The sequence below is a fragment of the Idiotropiscis lumnitzeri genome, chromosome 1, assembly GCF_059441095.1.
Source record: "Idiotropiscis lumnitzeri isolate Australia: NSW breed Sydney's pygmy pipehorse chromosome 1, RoL_Ilum_1.0, whole genome shotgun sequence".
Taxonomy (NCBI): domain Eukaryota; kingdom Metazoa; phylum Chordata; class Actinopteri; order Syngnathiformes; family Syngnathidae; genus Idiotropiscis; species Idiotropiscis lumnitzeri.
In genome coordinates, this window is record NC_142391.1 from 25,062,230 (window position 1) to 25,076,866 (window position 14,637).

The 14,637-nt window shown below is 41.9% G+C and overlaps 1 protein-coding gene across 1 annotated transcript; it reads left to right on the forward strand.

The window, feature by feature from the left end:
* Positions 1-906: 906 nt before the first annotated feature.
* LOC148343935 (guanine nucleotide-binding protein G(q) subunit alpha) lies at positions 907-13,941 on the forward strand. Its single transcript, XM_088291665.1, has 7 exons — positions 907-1,883; positions 6,544-6,728; positions 9,821-9,975; positions 10,326-10,454; positions 11,332-11,461; positions 11,532-11,685; positions 12,004-13,941. Exons 1-7 carry the CDS (start codon positions 1,748-1,750, stop codon positions 12,192-12,194), a joined length of 1,080 nt encoding a protein of 359 aa, XP_088147791.1. The 5' UTR covers positions 907-1,747; the 3' UTR covers positions 12,195-13,941.
* The last annotated feature ends 696 nt before the right edge of the window (positions 13,942-14,637 follow it).

Sequence of the window (14,637 nt, forward strand, 5' to 3'; positions counted from 1 at the left end):
GCACCAGGACATTGAGAAGCACAATTTTGTACATTAGTAGCTAAAAATACCTTCAAAGCTGATATAAATTACACGTTCCATCATCACAGACCTGTAGCTGGACATCTCTTTGGGGAACTTGTTGGTCGTCCTTTATTACAGACTCACAGGTTGATACAACTCCCACAGCTGCAAAACCGGGACAAACCAAGACACCCAATTTCCACATTAATTCAGAGTGAATTTATAATTATGTCAAAAAAATGTACAAGTGGCTTTAGAAAGTGCATTGGATGCAATTAAGATGACTGAACATGGCCCCGTTTAGAGGCTCTAAATGGGCCACATTAAAGAGGTTTCAATGACGTGATGACCTCAATTGTAATTTGGAGAAAGAGGGCCTGACGTTCCCCACCCCTGGTTTAAGGTTACCGAACGGTGCAGAGATTGTGGCTGGAGTACCGGGGACTGACCGGCAAAAAAGGTCAAGTGCTCGGCCCTGGAATTTCATTATATTTTCAGTGCTTACGCTACCAAGTAACTGTCATATTGTTTTCACAAACATGGGAATCGTCCAAAATATTATTATAAAATATATAGTTTTATGTAAAACGGTATCAACATTTTCCGCCGGCTGCGTATGTTTTTGGGGTGGGGCAGTAAGGGGCCCAAAATCACTGGCAGCGCCCTTGAGTACATCATGGAACTTTAAACAGGATGTCAGGACAGCGGAATCTTAATACACAACCATATTATGACGTTTTCCAGATGAAATGTCCAGTGAGTGTGCACCTCCCTACACAATGTAGGCCACCTTGTTGGACCCTCCATTCACATTTTATGGAGCAGTGCTTCTATGAAAGTATGAGGGGGGGTTTAGCCCAAATCAAACCCATGAGTGGCGCTTGTTGGCCGCACCACGCCCCCGGCCTCGCCACCCCTCCCTGGCTCGATGTGGAGGCCGACGTCACGGAACCACACAGCCGAGGAGGAGTGGACCACAGACGGCCTGTCATAAAAACACGCAAAGACAACCGTGGAAGGGAAAAAAAAGAAGGCGATCAGACTCTGCACGCCGACGTATTCACCCCCTTGTCGGAGCCATGGAGGCCGCGAGGCTTTGCGACGAGCTTTCAACGACGCTCGCTGTCCTTGTCGGGCGTTTGTGAAGGGAGGGCATCGTGTGGTCGTCTCCCCCTTTTTTTTTGCCTAGCGGATTGGATGTGAGAGTCCGCCATATTTTTGCCTTACCACGCCCGGGGAGTGGAGCAACTGGGGGAAAAGAAGAAGGGAAAGCGGGGGGAATAGAGGCTCGTTGGTGGGTATGATCGTGTATGTCTACTGTTGCCCACGCAGTTGAAGACGGGGGATTTTTTTTTTAACGGAAGGAGTGGCGAGGGTGGAGAAAGGAGGTATCGGTGGCGACGCTTAACGAGATCCCGCTCATGATGTGTCGTAAACGGATCTGTTGACCACCCGGAGACGGAAAAGCAGATTACACCAATTAAGATAGTACCCAAGTGGACTGTACTGTGAGGAAGAGGAGCCAGAGGTGGTGGAGGTGGAGGAAGAAGGAGAACACCAGGATTTCGTCTATTTCTTTTTTCTCCCCCTTTTCTCCTCCTCCGGTAGCTCCCGTCATTTGCAGGCCACTGTATGAGCGCCTTCCCCGGTCTGGCCTGCTCGCCGCCGTCGCACCGGCATCTTCGGGACCACATCAGTGAGACTCGTTTACCGTAGTGAATAAAAACGAGACAGGTGATAAAGAATGACCCTGGAATCCATTATGGCGTGTTGCCTCAGCGAGGAGGCGAAGGAAGCCCGGCGGATCAACGACGAAATCGAGAGGCAGCTCCGCCGGGACAAGAGGGACGCGCGGCGGGAGCTCAAACTGTTGCTGCTCGGTAAGCTGAAGGGAGTGTGAAGCCCGATTTAAAACCGACATTTTATCCACGTAGTAGGTGATTTGTGGGTCTTTATGAATGAGTGCTCCCACAAGTGTCAAGTTGCGTGGTTGCTTTTGGGAGTCCAGTGCACGGATTGACAGATCAATGGAAAAGCGTCTGCAACTGAAGGTCCATGATGTACTAGTACACGCTTTGTTTTCAGAGAACAATTCACTAGTAGAACTGATCGTTGCACTTCTGTCTTCGTAGTATTTTCCCCTATGACATTTCTACACATCTGGCGTACTATTAGGACATGTTTCTAGCGCGTCAAAACTGTTCACTAGTTGGTATCTGTGCTTAACTCGTATTACTAGTGAAGTGCTAGATGTAAACTGGTATAATTCTGTTGCATTAGGTAATACTAGTACCATGCAATTATGGTTCACTAGTAACATGTAATTGTACAACTTGTCTGACGAAGTTGACTGGTTTATGAGGACAAAGATCGAACTAGTGCATGGGCCATAGGCTGGCTAGCAAGTATATCATGGTCATTTAATCTTGTAGAACTAGGGTTCACTAGTAGGCCAACTGTGCCATACAAGTAACTTTCTTCTATTACCTTCCACTAGTATATGACATTTCTACCCAGTGGTAGGACATGTTACTGGTGAAGCAAAATAACAGTTTTTTTGTGCTACTAGTAGGGTCCAGGAGGCCACTAGTGCATGCAACATGGAAACTAGTCAAACCTAGTCGTGTTGCCAGTGCAGCACAGCAGTTAACTCCTAATCATTAATTACATACTAATAGGTCAAAAGTGCCACTAAGTAGTGGAATGACCATTTGCTACCCATACTGTTGTTTTACTAGTGAGGCGAATGACTTTACTTGTGAGGACAAATAGCCTACTAGCACTCAACCCTGATGCAAGATATCAAATAAATGCTCAAACAGATTTCTATACAAGTCTGGAATCAAAAGGGGAGCCATAATGCAACATGCAACACTTGATTGTTCTCTGCTTCCTTTCAATACCTGGAAGTGGTTAGAGTGAAATAAAACTACTGCCGCTGCATTCTTTGTTGACAACCTGTACAACTGGACTTGGAGGAGTCCTGTGTCAAGGCCAAAGTCTGCTTCTTCGAATGAAGGACGCACCATGTAATGATTAGACCATGTCACAAGTGGCAGTGTAAAGAGCAGGGGCGGGGAAATGTTTATCATTACGATGCATTTAGAGCAATTACAGTAAATCCGTTTCTCACCCGGGATAAGTTCATACTGCAGATGTAACGTAAATCTTCAAACAACTGCTGACTTGCCTCTCACGGTGCAGCAACTCATACAAAACTCCTAGACAAATTGTCTCTGCTCTGTGGGAACAGCAATTACGACTGTAGCATTGTTTGTGGGGCGAGGTGTTATCGTTTGCGTCCTCTCGCGACCTATGAGCTCCGTGCTGCCTGGCATGTTGTGGCCTTATGTGGTAGTACCAGAATATGCGCAACTCTAAATCCATACCTGCCTGTATGTAAAAACTCATAGAAGACAATTTATGGATAAATCAAGATTTTTTTTTCATACGCACCTGGCGAAGGTAAAGCATCTCCTTTCTCAACAGCACTTTGAAACAGTAATTCATGTTTTCGTCGCTACTTGGCTGGATTACTGTAATGCACTTTATTTTGGAGTCAGCCAATCCTCCATCTAGCGTCTCCACTTGCTCCAAAATGTGTGTGTTGTGTTGGAAATAAATTTCGTTGCACGGTGTCTGCCCTTAGATGACACCATTGCTTTTGTTGTAACTTCTAGAATAATAATGTTGTTTTGTTTAGTTTTTTTTTACCCAACTCCTGTTTGGTTGGGTGAGAATTTCTACTATAAATAATAATCAAAGATATAGTGGTTTGAATGGAATATATTAAGGTAGAACTTCAGTAGGAAATATTAGGCTGTCAGACATTCAATATCCTCCACTCAGGCCCCATGCGTCACAATTTTTGTTCTTATCCAGAATAGTCATGTGGGTAATGATTTAAAATTTGGGGGTAGTGTTAAGAAAGGGCTGAGATCCTTTTCAGAATGGGTCTACTTACCAATGGAGGTGGGGGGGGGGGGACAAAATCCACCGTGCACACAGTCTGCTATGCTGCCTCCAATTACGTCTTTATTATTACCTCCTCCAATGTTGACTTTTTGTGAAAGACATGGTTTTATGCCAAAAAGGTGGACAACTTGCTGGACCGGCTGTGAACAGCTGATTGAATGTCAGATACTCGAGCCACGACATTGTTAGAGCGTCCCATGCTGAGAATTATGTCATACACAAGTAACACATGTCCTTGATGCTTTTTTTTTCTTCTAAAAAACTAAAACTTTCATTGTTCCTATTCAGAGTAATTCACGTTTCCTCTCTCTGTTCCACTTGTTTGTATTAAAACTAGACTGTCTATTCTTAGGTTAACTGCTGAAAGACCTTTACTATTGCGCAACACCAGTTGGTGGTGTCCTCAACTTCTGGTCCTAGTCACTGAAGTGTATGTGAAGGTTAAGGGGAGGAGCATGTGTCAAGCAGGTGGAGACAAAGCCAACATGGTGACTATATTTAAAAGACACAAAAGCCATATAAAATGGTGCTCCCCTCCCTATGTGTGGAGCTCTCATTTTTTGTTTAGCTTTATTTTAGCCAGTGCTGGGCACTTGACCCTTTTTTGCTAGTCTGTCAAACGCCCTCCGGCCACGATCTCTGTACCGTTTCGGCCTCGACCGTCCAGCCTTATTCACAAAAATTGTTGGCCACCGACCCCGTTACACCCCCCTCCATAAAAAATGTCCGTGCATGACGCCACCACGAGACAGATGTTAACGGCAGAAATTTATTTAAACATCATTAACTGGCTAATTTACTATTCAAACGTCACTTACCTTATTATGGGCTTATTACCGTCTTATTTGTGTCCTTCTTATTATTAGTCTCCTTCTTCTGCTTTTTTCTTTTCCATGAATGTGCCCAATGCAAGTAAGTACGCCCTGTTGGTGTTGTAGAGATTTGGTAGTCTAAGTAATGGTATGTCTCAGTAGCAGGTGGGATACGTGGGTTATGAGGATATACAGGCACGCTAAAATCAACCTCCGGCATTTGTTAATCAAACCCTTTTTTAAAATTTGGCACCCCCCCCCCCCCTCAAAAAAAAAAAGAATGGGCGTCCGGAGGGCCGGACTGTTCCGCCCCCAGGGCAGACTTCTCAGCTCTGATATTAGCAGTATCATGATGATGGTGATAAGCTTGAGTATTTTGGTCCCTACATTCTTGATAGGAAGATTTTCATAACGTTTTATCTTTACGCTCACATCTAGTTGAGGGCCCGTGTTTAAAGGTTTGTGTTTCCAGGCTTCGAAATGGCCTCTGTTGTTGCAGAGGCTAATCCGGCCAAAATACAGTCAAAATTCTACAGTGCAGAGTAATGTTCTTGACTGTAATGACGGAACGTGTCGCACTCTCTTGGCCGCTGACATGTTACAAAAAAGAAAAAAAAAAAAAACGTACACTCACACACATTCTCTCGCATGTCGCTTGCCAAAACCATTGAAAGGTTGGCGGCGAGGTTGAGTCAGTCTGTTTTGTTGGCCTGCCAACATTCTCAATGAACCAGAGAGAAACTCCCCCCAACTCTTCACACCCAAATAGTTTCTGTCAGCACTCGGAGATGAGCGGCCAGCACACAGTATGGCCCAAAGGATTCTTTTCCATTTGCCTCTTAATCAATCAGGGGTTACATTTGAACCAGTTGGACTCCGTATTTTCTTGTTAGATCATGTTTGAGCCTCTTTGTCGCCATTTAATCTCTGTCCAACAACAGGACAGTTCTGTTAAGTTTAAAAGCTTTTCCAAATTTGCACCATTTCAAAGCCGTATCTGAACCACAACAGAGGTTTGTGTATACTGGTAAAGCAAAGTGAACTGCACCATATTCTGAAGCCAGGTATGCCAAAAAAAGACAATTTTCCAGAAAATATCGGCGATTTGGCACCTGAGCCTTGCTCTATATTGCCCTGTTGTGTTCAAAGTGTCACATCAATGCCAGATTTGTCTTTTTTTGTGTCTTGTGCGAAAGGTTCCAAATAGGGATAGACTGATTATCCGCCTGGCTGATTAACAAACATTGTCAAATGCCTTTTTTTTTTTTTTTTTTTTAGCCTTACGACATTTTATACTTTCCCTGTTTAAAGAAATGCCTCCGCATTGTTTTTGGTCTATGATGTCACAGTAGCAATTTCTGCCGTCTCAAACAGCACACACAAGCCTGGTTTACATGTGTACATGTAAATAAGCGGGTACCCCAGTCAGAAAAAAAACTTTTTTTTTGTACCGAACCATCCGAATTACTCGAGGATTAATATCAGGCTTAGTTTTCGTTCCTGATTAATTATTCATTTTACTACTGTACATTTCACTGACCTTCAAGAGCAAAAAAAATTGCTGAGTCGAATTCTCACCACCTTTCCGTCTCAGTGTCTTAAATACAGAATTGTAACCTGCAAAAATGGGGGAAAATGCATTTATTTCTTTATTTTATTTATTTATTTATTTCGTTTTTTTGGGGGAGTGGGGGGGGGGGATAATTGTCATCTGTAAATGATGGTTGTCTCATCAATATTCTTTTCCCTGCAGGCACAGGTGAGAGTGGTAAGAGCACGTTTATCAAGCAGATGAGGATCATTCACGGCGCCGGCTACTCTGATGAGGACAAGCGAGGCTTCACCAAGCTGGTGTACCAGAACATCTTCACCGCCATGCAGTCCATGATCCGGGCCATGGAGACGCTCAAGATCCCCTACAAATATGAGCACAATAAGGTAAGCCTACAAAATGAAGGACTAAACGTGCTGAAGAAGCAGAGGAAGAGCGTTTTGTATATTCTTAGTTGTCTATCTCACTCAGACCAGCCATCCGATCATCACTTCCTGTCCTTTTTTTTGACACTTCCTGTGTTCTCGCAGTGCTGCATTTTACGCCGTCTGCAGATAAATTGAAGCCATTTGTACTCTTTTCTCATGTAACCTCTCTGGCTGGCATTTCTTTCGTCTCTTTCACACCACGTGCAAGAGATGTAATTTTCATTTTGAAAGGGTTATTGGCTGCATGTGCCACATTAGACGGTAGGGCTACTCGCTCAACATATTCCATGCGGATCAAACCATTTTGGATGCAAAGGGGGGGAGGGGGTGAGGTACCATGCTACATTTTTATTGATAAAATATCACATTTCTACCAAGTACTGTATGGTTTTAATCTTTCTGTTAAAAAAAGAGCAGACAATATACAAAATCTTGAGATCCGTCACATTTTGGGATGCTAGGATTTAGGGATGCTTCAGCACCCCCAAAAGACACGGCTATGGTTGTGAAACAAAATCAAATTAGCAATGTTGAGGGTGTGATGTACATACCAACCTTTTTGAATCCGAAAGCCACTCCGTGGTTATTGGTTGATTGTATTAATATGAAGGGCTACTAGTTGTGCCTGCATTGGATGTTTTTTTTTTTTAAACAAGTTACACTGACTATAATTTTTTCCATGGAATCGAAATGCATTTTAGTCTACAGTGAGTAGCTTTAATGTTTTTTTAAAATTCTTACAAGTAATTTTAATTAAATTATTAGATTGAACAAAAAGAATGAATTGAGTAGAAATAATTTACTGACCGCTTCATCCCACACCCCCAGTTCGAAAAATACAATTTGCACCCCTGACACTTGACAGGAAATGGAAACAAAGAGTCCTGCATTCGTGCCCACCCTCAATGACCGGAAGCTTTTATGGAGATTGGAAGCGCTGATCAATTATTCAGCAAAGCTGCTTTGCACGAGTGTCCGGCCTGCTCATGCCCCGCCTTGTTGGGTGAGGTGCTTCTTCTTTCAAGAATGTTCACTTTCTACATGCTAAAATGCGGTACAAGCAGGTAACTGGTCTCGTGTGTCGATTAAGTAGTACTATTGTATTTTATTGAGCGGTTTTTTTTTGGGGGGGGGGGGGGGGACAACACCATGAAATAACGTCATTTTGATCCTTCACCTCTAATAAAGGATAAAACCTTTTGACAGTCGAGCCTCATCACCTGCTGAAGTATGTTGTATATGGTTAGTGTCTAACTGTGCAAGATGTTCAGGTCGACACTTTCTCTTTTTGCATGGTGGATGTTTGTATTCTGGAGTGGGGAAATTTCCACCGCCAATAATAGGAATATTTTTTTTTTCTGTGTCTAACTGTTCTTGTCGACAAGCATTTTGTGTATAGGGGGAGTCAACACCCCAAAATTCTTAGCAAAAAAATATTCTATGTGACTTCCATAGTCCAAGCCTGGCATTCTGATTAATATCGTGTTTGTGGAAAAAGAGTTAATCAGTAAAATCCACCCGTTTTTAGCACATCTCAGGGGAAGGCCATTTAGCCACTTGCTGTTGACCGAAAATGACGTAACAGTACCCTGAGGGCTCAGGTAACGACCAATAACAGATCAGCTTCAGAAAACAGCTGCGCCATGATTGATCGTGAGCCCTGCGCAACTGTGATGTCATTTTCAGCTGATGAAAGTGACAAAAAAAAAACACCTCCTGAGATGGCTAAAAATGGGTGGATTTTACTCCTCTACTCATATTCCACAAACACGATATTGATCAGAATGCCGTGTTTAGACGAGTAAAGAGAAAATACTATTTTTGGCTTGACTTCCCATTTAAAGCAGCGTTTGTCTACTTTTACTGAGCTCAGGTACGCAAGGAAACGCAAATACTACAGCTTGTACAGTAACTCCCCTTTATAAAACCGGTTTATTTCTTTACATTCCATTTTGTTTGTTGTATGTTTTTTTTCTGCTGTAAACTAAGAAGTGCATCCTTTTCTTTTAACGCCTGAAACATGTGCTAATGTTTTTTTTTCTACTGTGCTGGAACAGATTAACGGCATTTTAATGTTTTAATTGAAAATTGGTCTCATGTACGAGTAATTGAAGTTATGATTTGGTCACAGAACAGATTAAACTAGTAAGTCACGAGACCAGTATATTTGATGTTACATTACAATTGTAATACTTGTACGACCACTTAATCTTGACAAATTCTGAGTACATGAGTTTATCACGTGATTTTGAACCCCGATGCAACCCCTTGAAACAAGAAACAATGGCGCACTGAGATGCTTGACAGCGCCTCCATTGAGTATGAACACTTAACTCGTTTACCGGCCTGCTCCGATATGTGCAGCGGGTCTCCAGGGGGAGTGCGGCGCTCCTTCTGCCAAAGGACTTTTGTGACGCCGCCGGTGGAAGTGAAAGTGACACTTGCTCTGCTGACATCGTCTCTCTCCTTTTTGTAATCGGCCCCCTTTCACATCATAAACAGATGATTGCGATCTACGGTATCTTTTTCTGGCAAGATTACTGCTTTAAATGAAAATCATTCCAAAGGGTTTATAAACAATTATGCATTTTCTTGGGGGAGAAAAACAATTTTAAGAGCCTGTGAAGTGAATTCAGAGGTAAACACATCCAACATGAGCTTTCTATTTAGATGACATCTATTTTGATGTTGTTCTGCACCAAATTCTAACATTTGCATCTCACTCGGTTGTGCAGGCATACCTATTGACATGTCTGCCAATAGTATAATCGGTTGCGATGTAGTAACCTCATTTTGAATTCCGAGCGATTACGCCGATTAGTCCTAATTGCGCACAAATGAGGTGTCACATTTATCAGAAAAATCACATTACAAAAGCAGCAACTGGGCCGGCCCAAACTTTGCCCTTAATTGGCTGGATGGGATTTGGGATTCAGATATTTGGTCCATGTCAAGCCTCAGGGTGTGAAGACTCAATATAGAATCGTTCATAATTAGCATAAGTAATAATGAGACTGATGGTGTTACTTGGCCTCCCCTCCATCTTGCAGGCAAACGCCAACGTGGTGAGAGAGGTGGACGTGGAGAAGGTCATCATGTTTGCGAACCCTTACGTAGACGCTATCAAGAGCTTGTGGAACGACCCGGGCATCCAGGAGTGCTACGACAGGAGGAGGGAATACCAGCTGTCTGACTCAACCAAATAGTGAGTGATGATTGGACAATTTAAATGTCCAACTGTGCATGATGATTTTTTTTTTTTTTTTGGAGCAACAGCAAGGATACATTGTCGGTGCTGAGTTAGTGTTTGTTTTATTTGAGAGATGCATACACTCAGATAGTGCTTGATCGCGAAATGGGCCAAATGATAAAAACTACCTCAGAACAAAAAAGGCCACGTGCCCACTTCTGCAAAAATAAGATTCAGTCATGGAGGTCATGAAGATGCAACTCTCTCTCGAGCGCACTCCTTAATTTGGGGGTGCACTTTTTTGTGGACATTGCATGTGCTCTTATACTAAAATGAGGTCCATTTTCACAATTTTCTCCCCACAGTTACCTGAACGCTTTGGACAGGATCGCTGAAAGCTCCTACTTGCCCACTCAGCAGGACGTGCTGAGGGTCCGCGTCCCCACCACGGGCATCATTGAGTACCCCTTTGACCTGCAGAGCGTCATATTCAGGTGCCATCTGGCATATCTACAGTATGAGTGCCCCAGTTTAGGAGATTTTTTTAGTTTCTAGCCATTGCTCGGCCACTTTTGTATCTTGCCCGTGTGTGTGTTGTGAGCCAAAATTTGAGGCACATGCAACGCTTCGCTTGTATTTTTCAAAATGTTTTCATGCAATTCTCAGTGTTCCTGCAGATCTTGAGTCTTAAAAGGCATTGAATGAATCCATGATCTAAAAACAATGCATTGCATTCAGATGTCTTCAATCTGTCTCGAATACATCTTACAAAATGTGAACACATGGTAAGCAGGATTTTATGACTATAAATAGTCTCACATCTCAAAATGAATAAAATTCTCAAGTATATCATTTACCAATCAAAACAGTGGAACCAACGGTGTAGTAATTTTTAGTTGGGACTCTTCAGAGCAGATTCATTTATGGACTGGAGCAACATTGGACGACGAGTGACATTGGTAGCCATGCAAAGCTGCTCTCAAATTTGCTTTCAAATGGAATTTAACTTGCTTTAAGTGTGAGGAATTTTGAAATGCAGTGAACCTCATGGTTTAGCATTTGCGCATTGGCCCTGTCACAGATTCTTTTTATTTTATTTGTTGAAAAACTCACTTTAACACATTTTTTTTTGCAACGGTCATGGCAGTATCTATAAGATATTCTAAATGTATTTTTGGGTGGTGCGGGTTGTAGATTTTAGCTGTTTGCGGCAGGGCTTGGCACCTTTAGCATCTCGGTTATAGAACAAATTATTCTCACGTAAAAGTCTAATCACAAATCAAAGTACCACTGTTCCCATATAAGTTAGTCTCATTTAATACGTAGCGGTGAAAGCTTCGTCTAACCCGTGCAACTGCCGCCTATCGACAGGATGGTGGACGTGGGTGGCCAGCGGTCGGAGAGGAGGAAGTGGATCCACTGTTTCGAGAACGTCACGTCCATCATGTTCCTGGTGGCGCTCAGCGAGTACGACCAAGTTCTGGTGGAGTCGGACAACGAGGTAATTCCAGTCACATCAACATGGCCGCCGTTTTGCGTGGGCCGACCTCAACCTAATGGATTCTTTTCAGAACCGCATGGAGGAGAGCAAAGCGCTCTTCAGGACAATCATCACGTACCCGTGGTTCCAGAACTCCTCCGTCATCCTGTTCCTCAACAAGAAGGACCTGCTAGAGGAGAAGATCATGTACTCTCATCTAGTCGATTACTTCCCGGAGTACGACGGTGAGTAAGACCGGCGACACACACGAAGACTGCGGAACTTGCAAATCTGTGCCGCCGCCATTTTGCTTCACGTTGCAGAATACTGTCAGAAACAATTGTTTTCAACACAACAGGGCCAGAAGTTGGCAAATCTTTCGTGCCGTTCCCATTTTCTCATTTTCTCTTTATAAGGGCTTTAAAAATGTGCAATTTAGACTCTACACCGCATTCTATATTACCTAAATTTCACACAGTACAAAAATTCTGGAAAAGAATAACCCCAACCCCTAACCACCACCACTAACCTAATTTTCTTTCATTTTTTTTCTCTCCAACCAGGCCCCCAGAGGGACCCCCAGGCAGGCCGCGAGTTCATCCTGAAGATGTTTGTGGACCTGAACCCCGACAGCGACAAGATCATCTACTCGCACTTCACCTGCGCCACCGACACGGAGAACATCCGCTTCGTGTTTGCCGCCGTCAAGGACACCATCCTGCAGCTCAACCTGAAGGAATACAACCTGGTGTAAGACATGAGGACTGGCTGCACCTATCAAGAGATGCATCACACTCACAAATCCAAATCAAATGCTTGCATCTAATACTAATTTATTTGCCATGTGTTTGGTAGTCTGGAGGCAAGCAGATTAATTCAAATGTTATGTTATGCTATTTAATTAAGAATTTATAGAAAAAAGGATAATCAAATGTTTGCATTCCTTTTTTAAAAAAAAAAAGTCACTTTTGACTGACTCATAATAATAATAATAATAATAAAAACTGTGATTTTTAGAAGTATTTGATTTGATATGGATGTAAATCCTAATCATGTTGGTACCACCGCCCGTGCTCACCCGAAATGCATACCGAACTACAACTGCCCCTCGAGATTACACGAACATCCACTTTTTTTTGGGGGGGGGGGGAGGGTGACAAAATGTTTATTACACAAAAACCAACACCTAAATATACCGTATTACTCAATCTCTGTAAAATGTGATCTTTTTTCCCCAGTTTAGTCAATGTTAAAAACAATAGATTTTGACACATTCATCATTTCAAGTTGGAAAGTGGAAGCGTCGTGTGCTTCTTTTTTTTTTTTTTTTTTTTTTCTTGACATCCAGTTTGAGGTACGCCCTAGTAAGACAGTTCAGTACGTTAATACAACTATAGCACAATTTTTTTTTTTTTTTACCCCCCATGTCATGCATTAGTAGCACCCTTCAACCATCTAATACCACCAAAAGGTCCTCAGTATTTTTTCATATTAACATCTAGTTGTACTATTATGACAAAGTTGTCCTAGAAGTGTGCAGAAATATCATACAGTATTGGGGACGAAACCTAACTCGTTTCTCATTAGTTGTTCTAGTGTACTGCCTTGTCTCACACGAGGGGACAAAGTGCATACGAGTACGTGGACCTTACGCTGGATATCAAGTATATTGAAAAGAATCCTCAAACGGTTTTCTATGAGAGGGCAGATTTGGTCCTGTGTGTATTTTGGGTAGCTTCCCTGCCGCCTACTTTGGGCTGAGGTGTTCAAAATAACGTTAGGAGTTACGAGATGTTAGATGAAAATGGATGTTTCAATTGTGCCACATTCACACTTTTATTGTGTTTGTGTGTGTGTGTGTGTGTTTGTTGTCCAATGCCAAACGCAACCAATTCCACACACACACACACACACGCCATTTTGGAGCTAAATGTGTTTCGACACAAGCCCTACCCTCCTATCACCTGGTGTATTAAGGATTGTCCAATCAGAGCCCTGCTGTCTTGACTGTTGCTTGGTTAAAAGAGGGCAAAGTGTTATAAACGTTTGTACCAAAGTTTCTGATTGGCCATCACTCCAAGTCATCTTGAAGTTTGTTTGTTTTTTATTTTATTTTTTTTTGTTTGTTTTTTGTTCCCAAGAACACAAGCCTGTAATTTACATGTATTGAGGCATAGTGCAATTATGAATGCTATAATCATTGTACCTACATGGCCGCATTTTTTGTTGGCTTTATAATCATGATTTTTTTTTTGGGGGGGGGGGCAGATTGAATGTGCGGTTTCGGAAAAATATCTATCTATGTAATTGTATTGTATGTCTCATGGCAAATCTTTTGATTTTTTTTTTTTTAATTCTGAAAAAAAATGTGTTATTTACATGTTTTTGTTTCCTTTTATAAGAGGAGAATGTACATTTTGCGTTTTTGGCCGTTTTATTTCTCAGCAAAAAAAAAAAAAACATTGTTCAGCTTCAGAAGTACATAAAGAGGAATATGATGATGCGTTGCCATGTCTTGTGCTTCGAGTCGCAATTTTGTTGAATGAGAAGCTTGGACTGTAGATCTTAATTTACTGTCATTTTTCAAAATATTAAAAAATGTTGGGGCATAACACACTAGAAGACACTAACGAAGTGTGGGGTTAAAAAAAAGTCATTGTTATGGATCATAATACAGTATTGGGTCTTTTATATATTTCTGAATTATATATATATATTTATGTATAGCTCTTTTTTTTTTTTTAGCTTTTTAAGAAACCTCTTATGCCACGGGAACATGCATCCAAAACAGACTCCATTTTGCGTGACCTTTTGCGATTGTGGCCTCAGCCAATTTTGGTTCATTAGTTAATAGTGTATAGTTTTTCTTTTATTTACAGGAATTTTGATAATTAGATATTTATAATACTGAAATGGAATATTAGAGTCTAACATTTAACTTAAAATAACACTGGTCAACTAATTTTACTCAGAGATGGCGTTATGTACCCCTTCACAAATTTTCATAGATGTATCAAACATGTCTTAACTTTATTCTAGCGCATTAGATATTTGACATTTACATTTTTTGTTGTGTTTTTCTAAAAGCAAAGAACTAAAATGAGTGACGTATTGATAAACTGGGAGGAGTCAAGGCCCAAAATACATTTTCCTGTCTGTCTATCTGATACTGCCCCCTGGTGGGCACACTAGAAAGA